The 27,897-nt window shown below is 46.3% G+C and overlaps 1 protein-coding gene across 12 annotated transcripts in view; it reads right to left on the bottom strand.

The window, feature by feature from the left end:
* Positions 1–5,219: 5,219 nt before the first annotated feature.
* The window catches only part of BRD8 (bromodomain containing 8), a 34,541-nt gene continuing 11,863 nt past the window's right edge, over positions 5,220–27,897 (bottom strand). For 6 of the 12 annotated variants that reach the window (XM_084839464.1, XM_084839466.1, XM_084839467.1 and 3 more), the window contains 11 exons: positions 27,342–27,643; positions 25,093–25,557; positions 24,229–24,322; positions 24,030–24,076; positions 23,005–23,210; positions 22,581–22,673; positions 21,767–21,835; positions 21,294–21,471; positions 20,850–20,954; positions 20,019–20,063; positions 14,382–16,872 (listed from right to left, as the gene is read on the bottom strand). In XM_084839464.1, the coding sequence (XP_084695590.1) occupies positions 16,813–16,872; positions 20,019–20,063; positions 20,850–20,954; positions 21,294–21,471; positions 21,767–21,835; positions 22,581–22,673; positions 23,005–23,210; positions 24,030–24,076; positions 24,229–24,322; positions 25,093–25,557; positions 27,342–27,643 (1,664 nt within the window). In that variant the 3' untranslated portion in view covers positions 14,382–16,812. Of the gene's footprint in view, positions 5,690–7,133; positions 7,365–7,555; positions 7,625–9,606; positions 9,697–11,032; positions 11,176–11,760; positions 12,253–12,801; positions 13,102–14,381; positions 16,873–20,018; positions 20,064–20,849; positions 20,955–21,293; positions 21,472–21,766; positions 21,836–22,580; positions 22,674–23,004; positions 23,211–24,029; positions 24,077–24,228; positions 24,323–25,092; positions 25,558–27,341; positions 27,644–27,897 lie in introns of those variants that run through there. The other 6 variants (XM_084839460.1, XM_084839461.1, XM_084839463.1 and 3 more) reach the window with 3 other exon arrangements.

The following is a 27,897-nucleotide window of genomic DNA, read 5'->3' as shown; positions in this document are numbered from 1 at the left end:
AAACCTCGCGGTCGACCCGATCAGCCAATCCGGGCGCACCAAACGCGGGGACCAATCTCGGCCCGGGGCGTGGCCAGTGTGAGGCCCAGAGCAAGAAGCTTCTCGCCCATCTCGGGCCACTTCCGGATAACTGGGGCGCCAGGCGCTCTGGTGGGCGGAGCTCCCCACCTGGGGCGCCTGCTTTGGGTCACGTGCTGCTCCGGTGGAGCGTTGGGCTTGATGGAATGCGCCAGTGGAGGCTGGTGGTCCGATTTTGGCGGGGCTTCAGAGCCATCCTGGGCTTCAGTCAGAACTCTAAAGGAGCTATCCAAAGTACTGAACCGTATCACCAAAATGGGTCCAGCACTTTGGATAGCTCCTTTAGAGTTCTGGCTGGTTCTGACTGAAACCCAGCATGGATTCACAGCCCCACCGAAATCGGGGCCCCCAGCGTCCACTGGAATGCACTTCCCTTAGCAGCCTGTTCCCAGACGCGAATGGTGGCCAAGACGAAGGTAGCCCAGGCCTCTACCTTCGACCTTCTCAAACGCGGGCAGCCCGCGAAGTAGCGGCGCTCTGCTAAGGAGTGCTGACCTCACGTACACACACGCACTGCCCGGGAATTATATGAAATGGACCCGCTGTATCCAGTGTTAGTCTACTGAAGTCCCATTCATTTCAACGGGTCTACTCTGAGAAGCACGAACACTGGCTACAACCCTCTCTCTGGATTTTCGGACATAGCCGGCTCGCATGGCCTGCGTCCTCTTAACAGCATTCTCACTCAGCGTGGGGCTAGGCTGTTTTGGGGCGCCTCACACTGAGCTTTTATGCTGCGGCTGAGACTGCTCCTTCACGGAAGTTTGCGGACTCTTTACATGACCCCGCGATCAGTCAAGGCGTTATGCCCTTTGTTCCGTTTTTAAATAGATCGCAGATAATGAGGGCATCTCTGCACCAGCCTAAAATCCTGCATTTAAAATGGGGCTGTCTGCTTCCGTTTTAAACGCAGGATCACAACAACTCCCTTTTTCACGTGCTTCCTTTCTATCCACCCCTTCCCCCCCTCCTTCTCCCCGTATCTGAGTCTTCCACCATCTTTCATTGATCTTGCTTCTCTTCCTGCCACTGCATTTACTCTTGTCACGGAGGAAACTGAAGCAGAACACAACGAGGTAATTTGATAGCTCGTTATCTGCGATCTATTTAAAAACGGAACAAAGGGCATTTAGTGCAGGAGACGCCTTGAACGATCATGGTCATGGTGTCATGTAAAGCCTGCACACTTCCGTGAAGGAGCAATCTCAATCGCAGGATAAGGAGCCCTGGGCTATCAAATTACCCGGTTGTGTTCCACTTCAGTTTCCTCCATAAAAGAGTAGAAGCGGCAAGAAGAGGAGCGAGATCAATGGAAGACTCAGATACGGGGAGAAGGGGGGGGGGAGGAAGCCCGTGAAAAAGGGAGTAATTGTGATCCTGCATTTAAAATGGAAGCAGAAAGCCCCGCTTTAAATGCAGGATTTTAGGCTGGTGTAGACTTAATGGTCTTGAGTGGGGTGGGGGCCTGTTGCATTACTTCAGTTGTGAAGCGCACAACTAACTTTTCTCTCCCCAGACCTGCCACTGTTATTCCATGATTTACCATTGCTTCTGTGCTCTTGATACATTAGCACAAAACAATCAAACACACAAAAAAACGCTTCTCAACCATGATAAAAGAAATACTCTGAGCATGTGCAGTTTTGCATTTTTAACAGACTTCAACTATAATACTATCATGACTACAGGAATAAAATGGCAGTTTGCTTCTGCTGCCCTGTACTCATTTGCTTGGGAATAAATACCACTTTGTTGTGGGAAAGGATACTATCTTTTACAAGTAAAAATAGTTAAATGAGCCTCTGGAATCATGTACATGCCCAGCCACCCCACCCCCTGACGATAAAATATTTTTTCCCCTAAAAATAAGGTTGTGGTGATGAGTAGCATTAGCCCTGGGTAGACCCCAGGATGCCCATGCCAGCTCAGGTGTGCTTCCAGGCTTTTATCCCACTGTCCTATTGTCTCATTCACAGAATGTTATGGTGGGTTCAGATGTCGTCTTCTACTTGGAGCCCTCCTGTGTTTTTCCACCGCTTCTTCCTTTTCCTTACTGCAGAAAATCCATTAAGAAAAAAGAAGACAACTGCTGCAAAATGCCTTCTGATTGTCAGCGGAAGGAGCCTTCATCTGGAAGCACCCCAGGAGATGATCCCAGTCCCATTTGTCCTTGCCTCCATCATCTACCACTCTCTGGGCAGTCATTTGTGGACATCAGCCCCAAGGTCCAACCCTACCTGCATCATGGTTGGTCAGAAGCAGCTCACACACACAGCATCCAACAGTCTACTGTCCATCCTATCCTGCTCTGCCCTCCAGATTGCAGCAGAGAGAAGATCCTGCTTCTCTTAATACGCTAGTCAGGCTAGCAATATTTTATCTGTTTCCTCAAACTCAGGAGCATGCCTTGATCCTTGTGATAAAAGAGCAGTCATCAATGGTTGTTGAAATGTTGAGCCCCCAATAAACAGTTTCACTCTCAGATAATTACACTGTTGCACATACAGAGAGACCTCACATCATTTTTGTAGCCTCAGGAGCCATTTGCTCGTGATTTTAAAGGATGGTGACAGTTCTTAATGTATCACACAAATCTTATTTCAGACTGATATTGTTCAGGGGTATTTATCTGACCTACATGAGGCTATTCTTGGGCCTAAGGCCAGAAAGAAAGGATTGGACCAGAAGATTGGCACTGTATGCCAAGTAGGACCCCTCAACCCCCTCAAATTATATTGCTCTTTACTTAGAAATTGATGCTTGGAAATGCAGTATGTAGCAGCTAACCATTCCAAATATTCCCACATACATATACTATGAAGTACTATATCCCTGGCCATACCACGCAAACAAGCCTGAATGTCAATATGACTTCCCCTCAGACTCAGCCATGTGCTGAGTCTGAGGGGAGAAGAAATATATATATCCAAGTGATTTTCATAGGCAAGTCACAGATGACAACATTTGTTGAACCTCACCTTCCTGTGGACACACAATGCAAGAGAAAAATGGACTTCAGCCACTTGAGATGCTTCCAGACAGAGGGCTGCCAGCACTACCAGTTGAAAGGCAGTGTGCAGCTAGTCCTATCCCTAGTTTAAGATCTTCTTCAGATGCCCTTCCACGTGTCCCAGCAACCAAGAGAGGATACGTTGATGGTAACATGAGACAGGGCCTTCTCTGTGGCAGCATCCCGCCTGGGGAGCTCTCTCCCAAAATAAGTTAAACTCGCCCCTTCTTTGCTCAGTTTCAGGCAGACTGTTAAAATGTTTTTGTTCCACATAGCTTTTTAGTACTTTTAGGGCACAACCTATGGGTTGCGCCTCTGATTATCATAAGCCTCCGAACCTGAAGGCTTGCAGTCATCTTATGCAGAGCAGGAGGAGCGACAGAAGTGACCTTCACTTCCCCATGTTGCATTTTTCACTAGACCGACTTTTCTGCCTGTCTGGCTGGGGCATTTCAGAGTGGGAGGGAAGGAGGCTGGGGAGGCCTCAGGATAGCTCGTATCTTGGCCTCTCCAGTCTCCTCCCCTCCTTGCCCACCGAAACGCCCCCTTTTCCCCTTCTCTGAGGTACTTTCCGGACCTCTGAGTGCAGCCAGCACGGTTCTTTCTGCCCTAGCTGCAAGGGGGTGGGAGAGGGGGGATCGGTTCTCCAATTCACTACTCTGAGGTCAGACTGCTGTCTCTGACCTTGGATCAGGAAATCCGAACTATCCTATGGCCCCTCAGATGCTGCCTAGGGGCCACAGGATTGCTCCCTCCACTGTGCGAACCTTTGCATGTTTAGTCAGAAGTACATCCCATTGAACTTAATTGGGGTTACTCCCAGGTAAGTATGCACACAATTGCAGCATAAATGCTTCACACTCTTTTTAAGAAACTTTCCTGCTCTTAATTTTGCTATTGGTGATGTTTTAAAGTTTTCTAATTGGTTTTAAAGTTTCCCTGTTGTTTTTAAAGTTTTTAAAAATGTTTAAATATTTTAAATTGTTTTCAGTTTTAATTGTAAATTGCTTTGGGGGCCCTAGATGGGCCAAAAGGCACCTCATACAATCCATTAAGGAGGGAAAGGCAGAATCTTTGATTTATTTATACATTAAAGAAATAAAACAAATATCCTGCCTTTCCCTCCTTAATGGATTTTCTGTGGTAAGAAAATGCATGGAAGAGGTAGCAGGAAGACACAGGAGGTTTAGAAATGGAAGACATCATCATCTGGACTCCTTGTAAAATGTCATGAATGAGGCAGGGCGATTGCCCAATAAAAGCCTTGTCAAGAAGCACCCTTGGTGAGTCCCATAAGGAGAACTACACAAAAGGTCCAGGTTTAGTCTGGTACTTGCTCAAAAGTGAGGGGATACTGTTTTCACAAGAACAATGAAGAGTCCTGAGGCTCACTAAAGACTAACAAATGCATTATGGCTTTCATGGACTATAGTCCACACATTTGTTAGTCTTTAAGGTAACACATGACTTTATGTTGCTTTTGCTGCAACAATGTCGCTGGAAATTGTTTTCGCAAAGTATGTTTGAAGCTATGCATGCTATATTTCCGTTTTCCCTTTTATTTGCTTGTAATCACTATTTGCTTATCGCAGACTTAAATTCAGAAATAAGTATTTATCATTATTCATAGAATCATAGGGTTGGAAGGGGCCTACAAGACCATCAAGTCTAACCCTCTGCTCAGTGTAGGAAGCCTGATTCCCACGCGGTCTCCCATCCAAGTACTAACCAGGGCTGACCCTGCTTAGCTTCTGAGATCAGTTGAGATCAGGCACATCCAGCCCTTTGCTCATTTCGTGGAGAGTTCCCACCAGCTCTCATGTATGTCGTACCCACATAAGAGTGTAGGTGAGAACTGCTTCATAACAGGTAGTCATATACAGTGGATACAGCTTCAAGAGTTAATGTCCTCCCAGGGCGGCATAACTTGGGTTCATTCCTGCCAGCGTTGAAAGCACCAAAATTATCATGCTGGAATGCTAAGGAGAGCATAATTTTTTAGCCCTCTCCACAAAATAATTTTTGTAGATACCTGCATGCTCTTTCAATTCTAGTATTTTCTAGAAATGAAGCAAATATACATAAAAACCCAGCAGTCTTGGGGAACCTAGAACAGAAAAGTTCTGGAACTGTCATAAGACAACATTACATTTATTTCGTGAAAATATACATTTGGCAGCTCCTTGCGGGTACCTAGTACCAAAAACGGGGGAGTGCTTTTGGATATAACTCGAACAAACAAGCGTCGACTTATGCTATGGATTGTCCTTTACCATAATTTCTTATCCATTAAAGCTTCGGCTAAAAGCCCAGGGCCAGGAGGCAAGATAATGTTGTTCCAGGAGCGAGTACTGGCAGAAGCCCTGCATCTGTAAGCTATAGTCTTAAGAAACCAATGGATTTCCAGATAGAAATGACCTCGTCAATGAACAGAGTGGGACAAATATTCAATCACAAATTGGATCTTAGGGAAGGAAAGGGGTGGGGGATATCCAACTGCTAAACTATAGTTAACAAACACATTTTTCTCCAGAGTAAGACTTGGGGTGGCAGGCCTGAACTCCAACTTCTCAGCTCTGGACTACTCTGGCTCCTCAACACCTATGAGAGAGAGAAAGGCAGAAAATCTCCCAAATCCGCAAGGAGTTGCAGTATGTCCCACAACAGCATCTACCTGTGCCTGTAGAAACCTCAGGGGTCCAGGTGAGGATGAAGGCCAATATATAGCTTCTATTGGGAATAACACCTCTACCAGACTTCCCCAACCTGAGGCCCTCCAGAAGTTTCATTTCATTTCTTATATTTCTATATCACCCCATAACTGACGCTCTCTGGGAAATTCGCAAATATTAAAAACCATTAAAAATACATTATACAAAGTGCAAAACCACGTACATAAAAACATAAAAACAGACGGCACACACACAGACAACATATATCTAAAAACAATTTAACGATCAACCTGTCAGGGTGGACACTGAGCCCATAGAATCCCAGAGTAGTTCTGATTCTGAAGAAGAGCAGTCGCTCCTGGGAGAGGAGCGCGGTCCTCTTTCCCAGGGCCAACAGCTGACAGAGATTCCTCCCACCAGCATTCCTAGCTTAGATAGCAGTCCAGGGAGTGACAGAGCACGGATAGCAAACTTGGTGGACGCGCAACACCGACGCAGAGAGCGGTGCCAAATGGAGGGCGCAGAAAGGAGGCGTAGTGCCCGGCTGGCGCGCTAACAACGGCTGCGCCCAGAGGATCCAAGGGAAAAGGGGAGGGACTCTCCCTAGTCCTTAAGTTCAGGGGTCTGCCATTAATTCCCTTTCAAACGGGGACCAACTGTTCCAACTTAGGGCATAGGTACTGTGCTGCTCAGATCTAGTTGCAAACGGTAGAGTTGTTAAGTTGTAAAAGAAGAATAAAGCTTTGAAAGGAATCCCTTTGTCTGTGTCTGGACTTGGCTACTGGATTAGACTGAGAGAGGCCTCCAAGGAGCCCTTGACACAACCAAAGACAATCCAGGACCTGATTAAAAACTCATTATATGTTGCTAAATGCCTGAGAGAAGAGGGCAGTTTTAACCTGGTGCCAAAATGATAACAATGTTGGTGCCAGGCGGGCCTTGTTGGGGAGATCATTCCATAATTGGGGCCACCACCGAGAAGGCCCTCTCGCTTGTTGCCACCCCCGAGCCGCCCTTGGAGGAGGCACCCAGAGGAGGGCCTTTGACTTCAACTCCTGTCAGCCCAAGGATATGAATTCTGGGAGTTGTTTTCCAAAACATCTGGAGGGCACAAGGTTGGGAAGGTGGATCTGTACCTTGCAGAGCAGAAGAAAGGGCCACTCATTCTTGGGAAAGCTAAGAAGGAAGAGGCTTCCATGTTCAGATGAGTACCTCCCACATTTGAGAAATATGGACCAAGGTGCTATGCCTAAGGAGACCCTGTAAAAGTGTTGCAGTAGAGCCACCCTTTGCTCTTAGAGCCATGAGAACATGGCTTACAAGGGGATGACTAATGTAACTGTCCCCTTCCGATGTGAGCGTGAGCCTCGTACCTTCGCACAAAGCCTCGCATCTCCTCTGAGCACAGGAGCGCCTCGCCCAGCATCTGGAGCTGCTCCAGGACCTCGCGCTGCATCTCCCCAGCAATGCGGTGTATGTGGTGGTTGGAGCTGTTGTACATGACAGCATTCTGGAACATCAGCATGAGATCCCGCTGGAACTGGACCATATTCTGGATCTGGCCTTTGGAGAGGTTCCTCTTTATGGAGGACAGATCTACTGGTCTTCAGAAAGAAGGAAGGTGTGAGATTTAATGATTTATATAGAAACTTGCAGAGACTCCTACTTTTATAGAGCTCCCCAAAGCAACCAAAACAGGTACATCCCGGATCTCTCCCCAAAATCGGCATCCAATTTCATCTCAGGAGCCAATGAGAGTCAAGTCAAAAGCTCTCCCACCCCCTTCCCAACTAACCTCTTCACTACATCTTTGTAACCAGGAGCTTGCTTCTCAGAAACAGGCTTCAGGAAGGGGCCACTGTATCTAGTGAGAGAACGCCAGATGAAGGAATGAAGAAAGGATGAAGGAAGCCAGCTACTTTGCCCAAAAACTTGATGCATCACACGCCCTTCCTATCTCTCAGATGGACTTGTTGTGATGGCAGTGATGGACTTTTCTCCTCGCCAGCTACCTGTCATCCCAATCAGCTGAGAATCATAATACAATAGTAAAGGAATAGGTCAAATGCTCAGGACAGAACCAACCATGCATACTTTTGTGCCTCGTAGATGCTGAACGAAGGGAATCACGCCTAGATGTTGTTGGCTTCCAGCACTGGTCTGTGATTGTCCAGTCTTTCAGTCCTAACCTGCAGCAGTCATCCTAATGCAACTCCAAATTCCTGCAGCTCCAACCCTGGGCTCCCCGCATCTTCACACATAGTGTTGCCAGACCCCCTTAAACTGGATCCACAGCATGCTGCTGTAACTTCCCCAACATCCACCTCTGGTCTTTCCACGCAGGGTCCATTCAGGCTAATTGTTTTGTCATGTTTGATTCTGCTTTACAGTCCCCCATTGTCCCAGTGCTACTTTTGGCATGTTTCTTGGACATAGGTGCTTCTTCCTCTTAGATTAGGAAGTGCGGTCCCTGTCCCATCCCCCTGACACACAGATGCAGTGGTATATACAAGTGCACCAATAAAAAAATGAAAAGAAAAAGATTATGTTCATGAAGGAGAAGGCTGGGAGAGCAGGTCATGGGACAGCTGCGGTACAGACCAGACTGACTGTGCAAACTCTTGCGTCTCTTTAATGAGGCATGAGGTTGTGTGGGGAAGGGGGGCCTCACAGGAAGTGGAATCACATGATGCTGAAGTTGGTTACCAATACCCAGTTCCTTATATACGTGAAAGTTCAAAATAGAGTTCATTCAGTAACCTGAATAAGGACCTAAAGTTTATATGGCCCTGCATCCCAAACTTAAGCTTCAGACTACCTCATATCATAAATCTCCATGACTGGGAGAGTGTCCCCTTCCAAGATAAACAGTGATTCCCTCCAATCAAAACCGTTATTTTTGCACAATGCACATTAATGCATGTTGCATTATTGCAAATAAGGAACTGGGGGTATGAACCCCATAAGATGCTCTGGGCCACCCCAAATAATACACCCACATCTCCAGGAGACTGTCTTCTCTGAGATGGCACTGAATTGTGACTGGCCTAATACTTCCTCATAGAGGACACTGTCCTTGGATAGGTGGATAATTTGGGATGGCCCAAAGCTTATTCTGGGGTGCACACACCCAGTTCCTTATTCTTCTCTATATATTTTGGCTATATCTGGCATGGGTACAGGCACTTGACCATATCCTTAGCCCAGATAAAGTGGTGGGCCAGAGGTGATTCACTGCCATCTTGCAGAGAACACTCTCCTGATATATGGGTGTACAATTTGCAGTGGCTCAAAGCTTATTCTGGGGTACATACCCCCAGTTCCTTATTTTCTACATATTTTGGGCACTGTTGGCATTGGGGGTGCCATGCTTGACAGTGTCCTGGACCCAAATGAAGCAGTGGGCTGGGTGCAATTCAATGCCATCTCATAGGGGACCCTTTGCTGGAGATGTGGATGTATTGTGTGGGGTGGCCCAAAGTTTACTGGGGGTTCATACCAGCAATTCCTTATTTGCAATTGTCATCATGTATTAATCTGCATTGCATAGAAATGATGGTTTTGATTGGAGTCCCCCAAACATGGAGATATATAATGAGGTAGTCCAAAGCTTCGTTTGGGTTGCAGGGCCATATACACTTTAGGCCCTTATTCAGTTGACTGATGGAGCGCTGTTTCAAACTGGGAACTAGTAACCAACTTCAGCAGCATTGGAATCCCAAGATGATGTGTGGATTGCACCAGCTCTTGGCATGAGTATCAATACTCACAGCACACTGCCACAAAGATGCGCTACTCTGGACACACCCTTAGTCAGTTCCCCCTCCTTAAACCTCAGTAACACACCTGTGGCCAGCCACCATCTTCCAAATGGACAGGAGAGTTTTTCTGAAGAGCAGACGCTGCTGGAGCGGGTCATCTTGACTCAGCTGTATCCTATACAGATAAGAGATGTAACAGAGTCATTACGTCAGTAAGGGGACGGGGGGGTGGAATGAAAGGATGATGACAAATGTTGCTAATTTTTTACATTCTAAATTGCTATAGGAGAGGTTCCTGTGTTGGTTGCCCCCCCCCCCCCCAAGGTAGGTAGGATTCCAAATGAAAAATGTGGATGAAATGTGGTATTGGACCAATGGTATGTCTACAGTTACATAGTCCCTGCCTGAAGAAGGGATCTATGCAACTGAAAAACCTGCTACCTTACCAACACAATTGGTCTAATTCAAAGCTATCATTCAATCATAAATGAATATTCCCCTTAGGAATCTATGGGGCAAGAATCTCCCCACTGAAGGTTTGGCTCTGTCCTGCCCCTTGCCACTCCTCAAAAAGAGCTCTACAGAACATTCATCCTTGCTGGGAACGTATAGGGATGAGTCTTTCATTCTACTCGAATATCTAAAGGGTAAGTTCTTCCTCTGCTTTAGCTAGAATCTATAGGATGTTCTTCTTGTTGCTACTGGGAAATTTTGCTACGTTTCTTCACACACAGAGAGAGAGAGAGAGAGAGAGAGAGATTTGCTGTGTTAACACTGGCTGCTTCTGTTCACTATTGCTCCTATAGTCTCACTCCAGGCTTTATTAGCTTCTGACCTGTTGTTCTTTCCTTCACTGCTGTCTTCTAGCAAGCCTGGTTCAAAACCACTGAACTTGTGTCGGAACTAGCGTGGAAGTAACCAGAGCTTCTAAGAGTGGCTTTGGATGTGATGTAATGTGAGAGGAACAGGAAGTGTCTTGTCTCTCCTTTGTTCTCTGCACATTTTTGTAATATCCAAAATTGAGCTTACACATTTCCCTATGTATTTATTTATTTGAAATTATTTTTAGGCCGCTTTAAGGCTTTCATATTGGGATGTGCAATATGTCCCTAGAGTGGGAGGTTGAGCATGAGCATGTATGCAAATGTTCCACTTAGGACATTACAAAGAAGCATGGAGAACAGGATGCATGAATCCCTGGTGCTTCCCATTACATTTATCACAGAAGTCTTAATCGAAGCCACTCAGTCGCCAGAAAGCTAGAGCCATGTTCTGACACCACCCTTCCCTTCTTTGATATCAATTTCTCCATCCTTTCTGGGCCAGGACCTTATATAAAGTGGCCTGTACCTCTCTAGTGGGAGTTTTAGGCTGCATTCTTATACCCATTTCCCACTGAGTTTAATGGGGCTTCCTCCTGAATAGACATGCACTGGTAGCTGCACATACAGCAGTAGGCGTGAAGGGTCGATGTGATCCCCATCTCAGAACTTCATGCCAGCGTTACTCACAAAGGCAAGGAGGCCAGACTCAGGGAAGGAGAACTCCTCAGCGGGGTTCCACCGGGACTGGAGTCGTCATTGCTGTAACTCAGATGGAAGTCACTATCCTTCCAGTCCTCAGCTTGGTCTTCAGTATTTTCCACAGACCCTTCCTGGTGAGAAGAGAACAGGGTTGGGCAGGCCCACCTGAGAACGCAGCAAATGGGAATCCCAAACTCAGAGTCACACACACTCATGACAAAAGGCACGATAAGGATTCTGACTGGGGAATGCATCATTCCTCCACCACATGAAGGTCCAGCTGAATCCCCAAGCAGCTTGCTCTCACTTTCCCTCTTGCCATCACCACTCATTTCTTATTTCTACCCCACAGTGGGAAGGACCATAGCTCAGTGTTAGAGCAGCTGCTTTGCATGCAGAAGGTCCCAGGATCAATTCCTGGCATCTCCAAGAAAGACGCCTGCCTGAAATCCTGAAGAGCTGCTGCCAGTCAGTGTTGACAATACTGGGCTAGATGGACCCATGGTCTGACTCAGGCACTTCAGATGTTCTTTCCTTCCTATGTTCCTTCCCTTGGTTCATTCACTGAGTAGTACTTATCCTTTCAAAATAATAAAATTTCTATCCTCATACGGAGAAAGGAGGCAAAGAGGTAGATCAGACTCACCCCAGATCATCCAAGACCTAGTAATCTACCTAGTAATAAAACCAGTCTTCTGAGCAATTCCATTGCTTACCTCTATGCTTTGTGGAACCTCTTCCTTCCATGTCACCCAGTGGCAGGATGTCTGATACATGCGGGCTGAAGAGTAGTCTTCATCATCATCCATTTCTCCTGCACTCCCCACCAGGATGTGCAGCGCCTTCTTTCCTGAATCCCTATCAAGCTTGCTATCCTGAATTCGAGAGCCTCCGGGTTCCTCGCACAGTTCCTGCGGCCCTTCCATTCCCACAGCTTCCCAGCTCATGACTGGCAGCTCTTCCGAGACCTGCAGTGCCCACTTTCCACTTCTCTGGGTTGTGGGCTTCTCCCTGGCTTGCTTTTTGAAGATCTGGAAGTGACTTTCTCCCCACACCCCCTCCTCTTCACAGACTGGAGATCCCTTGGTGTCTCCTCCGTGAGCCAGGAGGACTCCCCTTCCGTTCTGCTCCCCAGTACTAGACAGAACCTGAGGACCCTGCACCAGGTAGGTGTTGCCAATGCGAAGTGGCTCCATCAAATGTGTCACCTGGAACAGGGGATGGAAGGTTAGCAACTTATGACAGCTACAGAACCAGTGACTGCTCAGAAATCAGAGCATGTCTGTGCAGATTGTTCAATTCAGATGTTCTTTTTTCCTGATGGACGTGATTTGCAGAGATGCTGGGATAATGCACGCAGCCGAAACACTGAACAACACTCCCAATAGTATCAGATCTGTATCAGAATTATGACTGGATATGGACAGAGAAGGCATGCCTCTAACTCAGCCTTATGTTTGAACCAGGAAGGAACTCACTGGCCTTGGGCAATGCTCCATGGCATTTATTTGGATCCTTTTCCTTCAGGTGTGTCTACCCAACTGCAACATTTTACAACTTCTACATTTTATATTTTAAATGTTATGAGTTATAGTATGTTTTTTAATTGTGATGCTTCTGACACGAATAAATAAATAAACCCAGCTGCAGACTGAAATGGCCCTTCGGGGCAGATCCCTCCAGTTGACGAGGTCAGGCAGCTGCACCACCCCACCAACACCTCCCTCCCCATCAGTTACACTGACTAGCAACCATACCTCCGACAGGAACCTCAAGAGAGCATCCTGCTTGAGCCTTCCAGCCTCGTCTTGGTCCCCTTGGCTGGCATTTTCCCATGTGGCAGGCTCCCCAGTTTCCAGCTGGCTGTTCTCCTCTTGGCTGCTGCTTTCCTCTAACTCCTCCTCAGCGGCTTCTCCTGTTTTTCTCCAGCTGCCCAGTTCCAGATCTAGATCAAAGCTAGAGCTCGGAGAGCCACAGAGAGACTGGCAGCAGCTGCTCTTCTCAGACTCTGGGAAGAATTCTCCTTTGGATTCCAGCCAGGTCCACACATGACCCATCTACGAAAGGTACACGAGATGGTAAAAGAGGGTGTGTCACTCGCTTACTTGTCAAATTCTCCCGCTTCAGCTATATCAGAGATGTCAGAACATGCATCATAGGAGCCAGAGTGACTCCTGATCTGCTCTTGTGGCATGCTCAGCCACATATTAGAAGAGCTTTTTAGACAATTATTCTGAGCTTCTAATTACCTGTGAGGTACAACAGACTTCCCCAACCCGGCACCCTCCAGATGTGTTGGACTGCAACTCTCCACCATCCCCAGGCAGTTTAATCATGCTGGCTGGGGATGATGGGAATTATAGTCCAACATATCTGGAGGCCACTAGTATAGTAGACTGTACTACACCATTCAAACCCAGGAAGAACACTCATTCTGCTTAACTACAGCAACTCCAAATGGTGATATGTCGGGGAGGTGGGGTGGAATGGTGGCTGGAGCCCTCACTAGGTGAGCTAGCAGTGGGGACTAGGGACAATGCAATTTAAAAGGGTAAAGAGAGTGTAAGAGGAACGGACTCAAAAGGTGGACCCTTTCTAACGAGGATAGTCCATTGATGGGCCCACTTCGTAAAACAGTTGGAGGCCACTGTTTTCCTACACTCAGATGTGTCCAGAATTGAAAGTCTTACCTTTGTCCTAGGTTGATAGCAGTAATAAAAATACAGGTATGAGAATGCAGTTGAAACCCTGGGAAATTTGTATCGATCAAGCTGGACTCAGCCAACTGGGTGAAGTCTTAATCTGTTATCATTTCAGGCTTCTTCCAAGTAAGAAGCTTAGAAAATATTTTTGCTGGCCAAACCAAGCATGACTAACAATATTATGAAAATTCCCTATTTTATTCTCATTTGTGTTGATATTAATTTTAGCAGGATGATGTTTGGGAGTGACATGATGAGATGTCTACATTCCTGAGATATGGTCTAAATCAGAGGTGGGCAACCTTTTTTTCTGTCAAGGGCCACATTCCCCTTTGCATTGCTGCTGTCAGGGACCAAGTGAAGGGAGAAAGGGGCTTACCCAAACTCCCTGCAGTGTAGGCAAGGGCAGCAAGTTAGTCAGTAGATGACAAGCACCCCTTAACATCCACCTCAGCCTGAGGCAGGGGACTCTCAGATCTTTCATGATGTACTTGGGGGTGCAAAAATAAGAGTTCCAGCTGATACCCACTATTTTAAGCCCTTAAGCCAGAAACGTTACACAGTAGCAAAAGGACGCAGTAAAAGATGCTGGATTTAGTACCGAAGGTTACCTGAAAGGAGGCACATAAAGCTCTAGAGGTAGTGATAAAGTTTATTGGTGTAAGGAAAGGGGTGAGAAGTTATACAAAAAGACCACAGAGAACCTTTGAAACAATACCCCAAGCAATATAACAAAACCAACACCTAAGTCTATCCTATACTTTACTGAGGTAAGGGCGTCCCAACAGGACAGGGCCCAGTCTAGGATCCAAGAACTCACAAGCCCAAGGCAAGTTGACACAGGTAGGTGGAGACACCTGGGCAGCTCTCAATCTCCCCCCCCCCCCCGCCCATCTTCGAGACCCTGACAACTCAGGCAAGATCTCCTGCAACCAATCACAGGCCAGCCCCAGCCCCAAACCCTGAAAGGGAGGGGGCGTTTTTTTCACAGCTGAGATCATTTGGCCCAATTAATGAGGCCTTACTCTGGCCTTGAGAGCTGGAGCCGCCCAAGCTGCCTCGCAATACCAGACTCACAGGTGGTTGCATCACTACGTGTCATTATGCTTTGGCCCGATGGAAGGAGCTCCCAATTAGTACAGCCACAAAATGAAGCTTTTGACATGATCTCACGGCCAGAGTACAAGCCAGAAAGTGAAGTTCTTGACAGGCTGTATGTCAGTGATGGGCAGGGCCAGAGCCAAAAGTGGGCTGGTCACTCCTTTTCTCTCTCTTCCTTCCTGGAAGCAGGCTGACAGGAAACAAACACATCACTCTTGCTAGAGGTCTGAACTGACGGCATACCAAGGGCCACACAGGTTGTCCTCCCCTGATCTAAATGCCACAGGTCCTCTTGCTCAGGAACCCACAAAAACATGGGCTAACCCCACGCAGGTTTTATTTATCAGCCGCACATCTGGCCAGCCACTCTAGGCAGCGTACAATACTAATAACAAATTTACGTAATCAACTGAACAAAAAAAAAAACTGCTCTAAAAAACCCTAACCCACCCCAAATGGCCGCCTGAACAGCCAGTCTTTTAAAGCCTGGCAGAAGCTCATCAAAGAAGTTCTCCATGAAGTTCTAAATTATGGTGTCACTAGAAAAGATGTGAGCTCTGCCCTACCGAAGCAATTATATGAGCCTATTTCACTCTGCACTCCTGTACTAGTAGGGAACTATGGCCAATTGCTGCTCCTTGCCACAAGACTGCAGTCAGGGGACTCACAAATTGAAATATTCCCAGATGTAGGGAAGGGAAACAGAAATGTAGAATGTCAGGGAGAAAGGGTCTAGCTTTCTCTCCATCTCAAGTCATCTATGTGCAGGGAGGGTTTTTCCCTCTACATGGAGAAACATTCAAATATGCAACCACCATCTGCAGTCAAAAGTGGTACAGTATGAGGATTAGATCAGGTGCTGTTTCTGCACATTCAAATTGGCCCTGAGATTCCTGGGATTGGTAGCAGCACAGAGACCACAGGGGCGCTCTCTTTATAGGGGTGCTCTCTTTATATGCTTGAGAACTGAGTGTGTTACTTATGTTTCCAGTCTTGTCATGTGCTTTGTAGCTGACATCCTTCCTCAGAAGAAGGGTTAAAATAAGAGATGAGGATCTGTCGTCTACTGAGTCATACCATCTAATCCAGCACCATCTCTATCCAGGTGTCCAAGTGCTACTGTGCATGTTACTTTTGTTTTAGATTTTATGTTAGGTTTCATTCTTGTGTTTTATTGTTTCGCTTTTATTTTGCAAACTGCCCACAGAGCACTGGCTATTGGTATAAAATGCAGTAAATAAATACACGTTCAATCTGGTCCACGTTTGAAGGATAGCAGAGGTTCATGCTGCTATTCTGTGTCTCAGATGGTGCTACATCCCCAACCAAATATTGGCTGGGGAGCAGCATGTGCGTATCTGAGGCAATTCAGCATTTCCTAGTTTTCTCAAAAACTGACCTTCTCATGTTGTCTTCAATCACGCTTCCTTTCCCCCCACCCAAAATGCAACATGTCTGGCCTGGGCCCAGTAGGGAACAGCACTACCTACTGCCACTGAGTGTCTACATAGTCAAAACATAGGATTGGGTCCACAAGCAAATCAGGGTGTGTAAATACTTACAACCACAGTTGATTTTCCTAGGGGAGGGCAGTAACGTACATGAATCAAGGCAGCAAGCGCACACTGCTATACAGCATCCTCTACTACAGTTTATTTTACACATTTACACTCCACAAATACAAAAAAAATCTGTACACTTCACATTACAGTACGTACTAGCCACCAGTTGCTAGCTAATATGAGGACACTAATAGTGCCCCAAGACAGCTGCCCTACAACAGGCAGAGGGGCTGCTCTTTTGTCCCTGGGATTTCCCCAGTTACACACTCCAGGATGGCGTTCTCTAAGACAGACAGGTCAGCCCTGCCCTGTTTGCAGCCATTTCCCCCTCAGCATCAGGGAGCTTCTCGTTTTGCTTCCTGGCTCCAGATGCCAAACCTCGGGCCATCTCTTGCCTTCAGCATCATTTCTTCATCTTCATGTCTGCTTCGATGGCACAGCGGCGTCCTCTGGTTCCTCCATCCTAGTTAAAAAAAAAAGCAGGGGGGCATTATTATTAGCAAGCCTTGGGCAAAACAGACAAAGATGCCATCTGCGTTTCCAGAAAGACACACCACCCAGACTGGCAATACCACACACTCCTTCCGAAAACACAGAGGATGACCTCATGAAACAGACTGGGTGGGTTGTGTGTTAATTTGGGGGCAGGGGGTGGGGGCAATGTGGGTCATAACTTCCTTGGGAACTCTTGGCAATGACACCAAGTGTTGCTTTTGCCCCATGCAAAAACAAGTTCCAGGTCGATTCTTCCAGTGGGCAGAAGGGATGCTGGCTAACATACCTGATTGCCTGCTGCTCTTTAGAGAAGCTCTCTTCCAGCTGCGTGGCCCTGGCACTATCTCCCTAGCACCTCCTCACAGCCGCTCTCCGTGAATGAAGGACAATTAGAGAGTTTACTTCCATCTGGCTGCCTTTCCTCATAGGCTTTGCTGTCTTCAATAGATAAGTATTAGAAAACAATCCCTAACCCCAGTCGACGGAGAGAATGAACCTGCCAAAATGTCACTTTCTTTTTCTTTCTTTCTTTTTTTGGCAAATCAACAGATTTCTTACAGCAGGACTGCGGTTGCTTGTACATCCATGGAAGGAACAAGCAAACCACTGCATTTTAGTCCTCCTGTGGTGTGCACAATTAAAAACCCTCTCAGTTTGTATAGGGGAGGGGTCAAGGCTTCAACACAAACCGTTGTAAGAAGTGTGTAAGAAACTGCAGCTCATATGGCACTTTCAGTTCCCTTTCCATCTTAGCTACTTAATCCAGGGTAACAGAGGGCACAGCTGTCCAGACTGTGTTGCTAAAGGCCTGCAGCAATGGAGCACAAACTCTGGGGGAAATAACATTTCTTGCTGATGAGTAGGCAGGACAAGAGCTGGAGGGGGGGGGGGGCTCTCCCATGGGAAAGAAGAAATGCAAGAAAAAAATTACATGACCCCCAACTTAAGCACAAGTAAGAGGAGTAATCTACTCAGGATATCCTCCTCCCCTGATGGAGAATAGGTATGTTCCATACAACCTCTTAAATCAGGGATGGGTAACATCTCTGGCCCTCCAGATGTTGTTGGATTACAACTCCTGTCATTCCTGACCATTAGCCATGCTGGCTGGGGTTGATGGGAGTTGAACAACAGCTAGAGGGCCACAGGTTCCCCATCCCGGTCTTACATAAAATGAAATATAGGAGATTGCAAATACTACATCTCAAGGCTGATTCAAATGTCAGCAGCTGGAAGAAATGTTAGGTTGCTGTGGCCTCTTGAGATTGTATATGCTGAATTTTGTTGTTTTTAGTCTCTGTTGTGTTTTTATGTTGTATTTTTTGTATTTTGTACTGTATTGTATTTGTAATGTTTTATTTTAATTATAAGCTATCCCAGGAATACTGTAATGTTGAAAGTGCAGGAACCTCATAAATAGTGGAGGTACTTTATAAATAAAAGTAAAATAAAGAAATAACATATGTTGTTTTTCCTACACATGAGCCAAGGCATGGAAAGTGTGCCCTTATCTATTGTACTGCATGGGCATGGGTTCAGAAGCCATGGTTGGCAATAGGTTCTCAACTCGGGGCAAAACAGATACATACATTGTAAAGCGTACACCATGTATATATTTTTTCCTACAGAGCTGTAGGAAAGAATCACATGTGAAGCAACCCTAACAGAGCCACACAACAACATGTGATGTATACTATTAGATTCAGACTGACTCTGAATCCACCACCCCCGCCCCCCAAAAGCATATGGAGATAACAAATATAAACATTATGAAGGAAACAAAGATAAAGACAGAAAGTAAGGTTCAGGAAGGAGTATCTGCAGCTAAAATCAAGCTCTTTAGCTGCATATTCCCCAATGGCATATACAATTGCACCAGATGGACAAGTAGCAGCTAGGCAGGGAAATTTGGCTAAAACGTCTTTTCCCCTTTTGTCAATCACAGTTAAAGGGCAGCTGTGTGAGATACAATAGAAAAGCTCAGAACTTCTGATAAAAGTTTGACCTTGTGGAGGACAAAAAAAAAAAAAGCATTAACCTCTACACAGTGAAGTCTACTTTATAAAATCTCTGGGTGTTTACATTAACTGCCCCTATCCTACATGAACCAACACAATCTGATTCCAAAGAAATTCTACAATGTTTTTCACAAAAAACCACCTGAGGCAAATGGTTCTAGGTATAGTTAGGAGTGGAAATAACTGTTTGTTCCATGTATTTATTTATTATCCAAACCTTCCTCCAAAGAGCTCAGGGAGGCACACAAGGTTCTCCCAGTCCCTCATTTTATCCTTTCAACAATCCTATCAAGTAAGTTAGGCTGAAAGATAGTGACTGGGCCAAAGTTATCCAGCAAGCTTTGTAGTTAAGTGGGAATTTGAACCTGGGTCTCCTAGGTCCTAATCTGACACTCTAACAGCTACATCATACTGACAGTTCTAGGGCCTTTTCTGTGGGAGATTCCCCCACCCCCCATCTCTGGAAGTCCCTACCCAGAAAAACCACCTCCATCCCAAGTTTCACAAGATTGGCCAAGATCTTCTAATTTAAGGAGGATTTTAAGCTTGAGGAGAGTGACCGAGACTGGCTTGTCTTCCCTTGTTAGATATTTGTATTGATCTTTGCTGACCGTTCTGATGTGATGTTGGATTTTTAAAATTGTGTTTTTATGTACTGTTACGTTTTTCTGAAACTTTCTTTGAGAGGTCTATAGACAAATAAGGTGGGGTACAAGTTTTAGAAATAAACAAACCCAATACAGGACTCCAGAGGAAACTAGGAAAGAGCCAGGGATGATACTGAGTAATGTGGCCTTCAGTGTGTCACTTCACTCTTTCAGCAAGATGCAATGTGGAAATCAGAGTCAAAGCCAGGAAGGTAGTATACAGATCATGGAAATGAAAAGAGGAGATCTGCAACCATAAACTGAAATGAAATAAAAGCTCCTTTTCTAGCAGTACAACCACGAAACACAAGGGGGTAGAGACATTTCTCACGATTCATGGATCTTGATAGGACTAGAGTCTTACTGTCATTTTAGGAAGCCCCTCATAATACAAGCAATGTCTCCACCTTATTGATATGCTGTACAAGACATAATCATTCAATACTTACAAAGAGAGAAAGAAGGAAGGCTGGGGAGCCCATCGGCACACTGTCCTGTTAAAAGATAAACAGAAGTAGTGAATGGGCTTGGCAGTAACACTGCCGAAGAAGCTAAGTGCCTGGTCACCATTCAGAACTCATCCCCATCCCTTCTCTAAGGGGCTCTTCTCACGTGGCAGATTATGCTGAACTACTGCAAAAGGGATCAAATTCCAGGGGACCCTGGCTGCAGAAAGAGCTCCAGGCCAATGAGGCTGCAATCCTAGGCACACTTTCTTTAGAGTAAGCCTCATGGAATACAATGGATTTGATTCTGAGTAAATGTACTTAGGATTGCACTAGGAATTTCCTTCTGACATACACTGGGTTCTCAAATGTTGGGTAGCTCCCACAGTTCATACGATATTAGACGTCACGTACCAACCCAACTTTAATAATCTAAACACCAACGAATGTGCCTCAGCTGGGAAAGTGAAGTCCTCTGGTTTCAAGTTTGGGGAAGGTGAAGTTCTCTGGGTTCTGCCTGGCTCTAAACCCACTCAGAGCTGTTCTTCGCAAGCTTAATCACCAGCCCCATCTCCTCATCTGGTAGCAACCCTTGACTTCAAGGATCAAATTAACCTGTCAGTTTACTAGATACTTAAGGCTGGTGGGAGGCTCCCACAGCCATCTTTGTTATTAATTCAACCCAAAGATGAACATGGTTCTACTCCGAATGAGGCTTCTAAACAAGATTCCAAAGCTACTCTAAGACCCCCTCCATGTGGATGCATTCACCAAGGGCCTCAAACAGTCGCCCCCAAACAAAGCCAAGGTTCGCCAGCTCTCGTTAGCCCCCACCTTCTCTGAAGCATCTTGTTTCCGAGTGGAATCTCGTCCACGCAGACTTTTTGCACTGATCCCAGACTCAGACGTCTGCATGATCAGCTGTGTGGCTAGAAATTGCTGCAAGAAACCACATAATAGCTATTAGGGTTCTCAACGTGCACGCAAGTTTAGTGGCTTGCTATCACCACTCTGGAGGCAACTTCAGTTCACTGGATGATTTCTAAGCCTGCATTCCTTTTGTTTGATCCTGGGAAAGGTAAACCACGTGTGCTAGGATGCTCAGACATCAGGCTCGGCAGGCTAATCAATTTCGCTCTACGGGGAATCCCTCAAGCCAATGAGACATTCGAGATGCCACAAGGAGCAGGCTGCTTCCCTAATGTACTCAGCACCTCCCCTACCAAATCAGGATAGGAACTGCTGCTCCACTCAAGACTTTAGACTGTGGGCCTTTACCTGGATCTGCTCCAGCACATCTCGTTGCATTTCCACAGCCATGTGGTATACATCATGGTCTGAACTATTGTACATGACAGCATTCTGGAACATCAGCATGATGTCACGTTGGAACTCCGCTGTGGTCCGGATCAGTCCGTTCTCAATATTCTTTTTAATTGTTGATAAATCCATTGGTCTGCCAATGAAGCATCAAAACAAATCTTGTCAGCATATAAGGTAAAATCTATTTATTAATACAATTTTAAAGAAAAATAGTAAGAACAGCTCTTCAAACTAGCTGTTCTCCACCCATCCATCTATGCCAGGAATCTGATTTCTGCCCCTTTTCAACTGTATTAGTGCTTGCCTGAACAGACCCTCCCAAATACATGTTAGCAGTGTTTTGCTTCTATTGTGAAATCAGCAGGCTGACTGAAGGCTGGTGCTGGTCTGTGACAGATGGTAATACCAGTACAAAAGTGATTACCAACCTCTGTACAATGCTGTGGTAACCTGGGGCGATATCGTCAGTCACAGGCTGCAAGAAGACGTTGGCATACCTGTACAAAGAAAAAAGGACCAGACAGTCTTCGTAAATGACACAAAACAGGCTGCTGAAAGCTGGAGTACACTCTCGGCCAAAAGCAGTTAGCACAATTTCCACCTGAAGAAGCACGGAACATTTTCTAAACATCCTACCCATTCATTTACTTAACTGGTTATATGCCCAGGGGAATTCTGCAACCTGACCCACATTCTGTGACTTGAGTTACAAAAAACGGAAATTGCACATCTGCTCCATTGTGCATATTTATATCCCCACTCTATCAAATGGGCAAAGCAGAGTTGGGACAGATAAAATACTGAGCAGTAGCAGATATCCAGAGTCAGATGGATGAACCGGAAGCTGCTGCTCCCTGACCCCTGTACCAATAACTGTTCGCCCGTTGCAGCAAAAAAGAAGGAAAAGTCTTGAGGCGCCTTAAAGGCTAACAAGTTTATTCTGGCATAAGCCTTGTGGACACTGTCCACTTCATCAGATGCATGAATGCACCTGAATGCTAAAGAAACCTTTTGATCAACTAAAAAAGATCAGGTAAATTATATATATTTAAATTTAAATGCAAGTACTTGTAGGGACTGCAGGTGGCAAGCACCACTTTAAAAGAGGCATTCCCCCTTCCCCCCCTTAGGAGGGAATGCTTCTTCCAAGGTGATGCTTGGTACAACACACACATACAGCAGTCTCCCTCCTTTTCCTATAGACTGGGACATTACAGGCAAGGCCCAGGGTTGTTGATTTACCTGTGATTGGCTGCTGCTCTCCAAACCAGCATAATAGCCTTTTTCCAGATCTTTTGGGCCTGAATGGCCTCCTGATCCTCACTGCAAACAGAGCTAGAGGGAGGAAGACAGAGGCATCCATCAGAAAAGGATACACAGAGGCTCTCCAGAGCATAGCGCAGCATATGGCCAAGCAACTAACCAGGACTCCCAACATGTATCCATCCCCACCTGCATCACGTTTCTCCAAGGGAGCAACATGACAGCTGGCCTCCTCGCAGCTGGAGTCTAACCATGAGGCTCCTCCACCAGTAACACAAGACATTACTTCGGGTCCCCAGCTAATTCACGCTGCAGACCACTGTGCAAAGGGACAAAGTTAGTCTCAACCCTCAGCAGGCTCTGGGGATATCTACCGAGTAGCTGGAGGTACACCAATACTCACAACTGTGAGGAGGCAGGGCTGCTGGGGATGGAATCAGCCAGGGTGTGAGACTGCAAAGGCGCATTATGGATACTGAAGCCATCATCGCTCTCACTCACAGGGGGCTCATTGTCCATTTCTGAGAGATATCCCTCACCCGGATCTTCCTCTTTGGGCTCCTCCAAACTGGCAGCTTCGCTGGCACCATCCTCCTCATCCTCTTCACCCTGAGCATCCCAAGATACAGGATGAAAAGCCCAGCAAAGCATCAGTGCCACCAATATATATTGCTGCCAATAGCAGCGCTTGCACCAGCCTCCAAAGATGATGGCAGTGGGGAAAGCAAAAGCTACTCATGCATAATGCCCTCACCAAGCCCAGCCTGCCAGAACAGGTTCAGAGAGAGTCCCTTTTCTGTTACAATCCCCACCTGATGCTCTCTGCCTCCTGAGGTTTTCAGAAGGGCTCAGTTTTTACCATTGTCTGAAGTTGGATGGATGGTTTTGCAAGACAGGGCCTTCTCAGCAGTGACACCTCCATCGAAAGGTTCATCTGCCTCCCTCACTTTTCTACTTGCTATGGATGGTGAAGAACACTCTTCTCTATTGGGCCTTTTACAGAAATTGAGCCCCCCACAGCCCCGTAGCTTTCCCCCTGATTTCTGTCATATTATGCTGGCTGCTTAAATATAAAGATGATGTTGTTGCCTTTCTTTTTAACATGTATGATTTTAATTGCACTATATATTTCATTATACATTGTTAAATTGTGGGGGGGAGCAGCTTTGGCTAAAAAAAGGCAGCCTAGAAATAAACATACACATAGCATACACCTATAGCTGCAATGGAGGCCTCACCCCTTGCTTCCAGAAAGGTAACTGAGCTTTTCCTGCCAGCCTGCAATTTCTGGGCACTCGGTATAAGCTGAGGTGGCACTCTGCACTCCTTCTGGCTTCCTTCATCTACAGGCTAAGATGCAATGCAAACAGCTAACAACTACCTTCACCCTTCATATATGTCAGGAAATTGGGAGGAGAAAGAAAATACCTTCATCTGGTGTTCAAACAGAGCTTGAGCTTCCTCCTTCATTGATTCTGGGAAGGGAAAAGAAAAAGACAGAAAAAGAGGAAGAGCTGAATTCTAAGGCCATTCTCCAACAGATTTAGGCCATCAGACACCTACTGGCCTCCCTTCCTGGAAACCAGCTGCAACTGATTCCATCGCCCCAGGTACCCAATCTGGTTACCCGAAAGCTCATATTTATGGTGGAGGTCCGCCTGTGAGGAGTCTTCGCTTGCACTCGGCGCATGTGGAGAAGAAGTCTCATCATCAGGGGGGAGCTAGAAAGAAAAAGGATGCCTGACATGATTAACAGGACCAGCTTCCCACACAACTCGCCCCAAAGCCACCAAATGCCATCAGGACTATAAAAGCAGACCGTGGGGCAATGCGACACCACCACCACAGCTGCACATCCAAGCAAAAGGCTCCCCAAGGATTTAACATATGACCAGAGCAGGCTATGTGTGTGTGTGATGCAGCCCCACAGAAGCAAAGAAAATAAAATGAGGAATCTGGTACTGAGAACCCCGGTTTTCATTAAAAGAGTGGCGAAGGCTGTGGGGGATGACGACCCAGGTTTCTAGGCCTGGGACCGCTCAGGTAGACTTGGACAGACATGGGGCATGTCTGCAGCAGCCTTTGAAGTGAGAGGAATAGCCGAATAACGCTTCCAAGGGCTTGGAGATGAGGCGTCAGTATTCCTTGCCTCTCCCTCTGACTAGCAAAACAAGAACATTTTACGCAAAACAAGAGATGTTCTGCAAATTTTCTCAACTTGCATATACTTCTACAATGTGCACACATTTATGCTTAGTGCAATTTTAGTTCCTGGCCATCTTCATACAGATTTTTTTTTCTGGAGACTTTAGGACTGCCTGGGTGCGAATTTTAATGTTTTAGCACAGAGTAAGACAGTCCTGAATGTGGTCAACAAATAAAATTGCACTAAGCATAGATACTAGAAACAGCTGCAAACCGGGGGGGGGGGGGAGCACTTTCTTTCTTCCCATTCCTCATTTATCAGCTGCTTTCCCACCTCTTTGTTTACCTCAGTCTTCACTGTACCATGATCCATTTCATCCTTGGCTGATTCCATGTCCATTTCAGAGCCCTCCAGACCAGCAACCACAGTGTCCTCGTCTTCTGAGATTTGACCTCTCAGCTCAGGGGCTTCAGTTGTTCTGGCTGCTCGTGCAGAAGCTTCCTCAGAGTCCAAATGAACCTGCCCCTGCTCAGTGGCCTCAGTTTTAATGTCTGCCCCCAGATCCCCAATGCTCATCAGATCTCGGATCCCCTTCACCTCCGACTCCTCACAGTCTGGCCTCTCCTGTTTTACGGTCACAGCCATTTGGGGGAGCTGGCTCTGCTTGTCATGCTCCTGCTGTATCGGGTGCTCCCGCTGAAGGGGATGCTCCCAGGGGCCAGTCAGGGACTGAGGGTCCTCAATCTCTTCACAGAAAGACAAAGCAGCCTCGACTGCCGCCACATCCAAGACTTCAGGATGGTCGTCCACCTTGACCGACAAGGACACAGACAACAAAAATAGACCATGAGCAAGGTGGAAGGCCACTGCAATAAAGTCAGCAGGGACACCATCCCTGCTGTTTCACAGGCCAGGAGGCAGTACACTAGAGGTGAAATCCAACAGAAGTCCTACTTAGAGTAGACCCACTGAAATGAATGGGACTTAAGTTAGTCATGACTAACATAACTCCTATTCATTTCAATGGGTCTACTCTAAGTAGGACTTATGTTGGATTTCACCCTAGGGTAGAACACAGACGGAGACATTTTTTTTACTCTCAGGATCGGCCAAAGCAACTGTGCTATTACAACATTGTGGTACCCTGAAGCACTGAGAGCCACATGAGGATTTGGGGTCTGTGGAGGACTGCAATGAGTGCGAAGCTTCTTTTTGGAAACAACTCTGCTCCTCACACAGCAATATGGCACTGACCTCAAAACAAAGACAAGCAGGTGGTTTGTTTGCTTTTAGATCCCCTTTGCAGAAGTTTCCCTGGTATAAGACTGCACCTCCCAGATCCAGCTTCAGTAGTCCTGCATGCACTGGAAATCCAACCCTAGCTGGTGTCTATGCTGATATGTTGCTGAAGGTTTTAACGTGTTGGGCGTTGTTATTTTGTTCTTAGAGACTGTTTTATTGGATGAGTGTTCATGTGTTTATTTATTTATTGTATAAATATATGAGTTGCCTTTCAGCCCAAAATATATTTCAGCCCAAATAAGACCTCCCCAAGGCAGCTTACAATTAAAACTTAAAACACTTTAAATGCTTAATGTTTTTAACTCTTTATAAACCAATCTGAAAATGTTAAAAATAACTTTAAGACATCACCACCAGCAGAATTAGGAGTAGGAGAGAATCTTAAAAACAGAGTGCAGTACTAATACATTTAAGATACTAAAAAGCCATACAGAACAAACAAGTTTTAACAGCCCACCTAAAGCTGAACAAAGAAGGGGGTTAATTATAACATTGTTATTTTATTTCTATTTTAACGTTAGCCACCTTCAGCATTATTTTTAGTGGAAAGGCAGGGTAGAAGTTTAAAAAATAAATAAATGTACATAATTGTGGTCACAAGATCAAAGCACAAGAAGAAATTATCCAACTGAATATCACATTGGCCGTCACAGATTGAACCATTTGTTTTTTTAACATGTCACATTTCAAGTGTTGCTTTTACCCTTTGCAAAGAAAAAACTGGGTCTAGAATACAGCAAGCCCCGGACCGTCTTCACCCTGGTCCCTGAAAGTTTGCCTAAATATGAAGGCCTCGTGCTGCTTTCAAAAGATCCGTAGGCTTTTGCAATTCTCAAGAAGGGTGTTCCATAGTTGGGGCAGAGTCACGAAGAATACGTCTCTACACATCTCTTGATATGTAGACTGATTTCATGGAGAACAGAGACAAGAGAGCCGCCTTGGTCCAGGGTCACCCACATTTGCTCAGCATGGTGAGCATCCCTGCCCCTTCCGGCAAACGCCACAAGCTTCTCCCAAGCTGGAAACCTCCCACTGCACTGCAGAACCCCTCCAAGCACCTCTAAAGCTCAGCATAATGCCGGAGTCAGGGGAGGAGCAGGTCTGTGGTAGCCAGGAAGGTGTGCCAATACAGGTGAAGCCCTGGTCTTGGGTCTGTTAGGAACTGGAACCGACCTGGGCATGAAGGTTCAGCAACCTCAGTACGGAGAATGGAACTAATGCCTTAGTGCTCAGGGAATCCACAATTGTTAGAGGAAGCAGGAACCAACAGTACAGGCCTCGAGATAATTTACCTTGTCCTCAATGATGGCTATGATGTCTCCAACCGTCTCGAAGTCCAGTTCTTCTCCAGTGTAGGAAGGCTCTTCCCCTGTGTAGGAAACTGCAATGTCCATCTTCTCAGCCAGATCTAGGTCTTCCTTCCCATCCATGCTATGGTCTTTGGAAGTCCCTACAGCACCAGATGCCCCAGAGCCCAGGCAATCTTTCTTGATGGAATCAATGATCATGGAAATTTCACTGCTGTCCATTGACACTGTCACAGTGTGAGGATCAGGCACTGCCTCCATGGAAACACAGGTGTTGGGCTGACTCACTGGACAAGAGTGACAAGTCAAGTGAAAGCCTGGCAGCTGCGCCAACCAGCAGCGTGGGTCAGATCAAGAAATCAAAATGCATTCCATATTTCAAACAAAGGCACATGCAGGCGGGTGCCCCCTTCTCTCCCCCCCAAATCGCTGGAGTCAAAACAGGCGCCATCTCTTTGGCATGACAGTCTAGCTCTAGCCCCCTCGCTACTTTCACCCCCAAAGCACCTGCTCCTGCGCTCTGACTGAAACCGGGGTGGGG

Source organism: Heloderma suspectum, chromosome 2 (genome assembly GCF_057233095.1).
Source record: "Heloderma suspectum isolate Gila_16-S chromosome 2, 16-S_ref, whole genome shotgun sequence".
Lineage (NCBI taxonomy): Eukaryota > Metazoa > Chordata > Lepidosauria > Squamata > Helodermatidae > Heloderma > Heloderma suspectum.
Note: the sequence above shows the minus strand (reverse complement) of the source record. Positions and strands in the feature narration are given on the sequence as shown.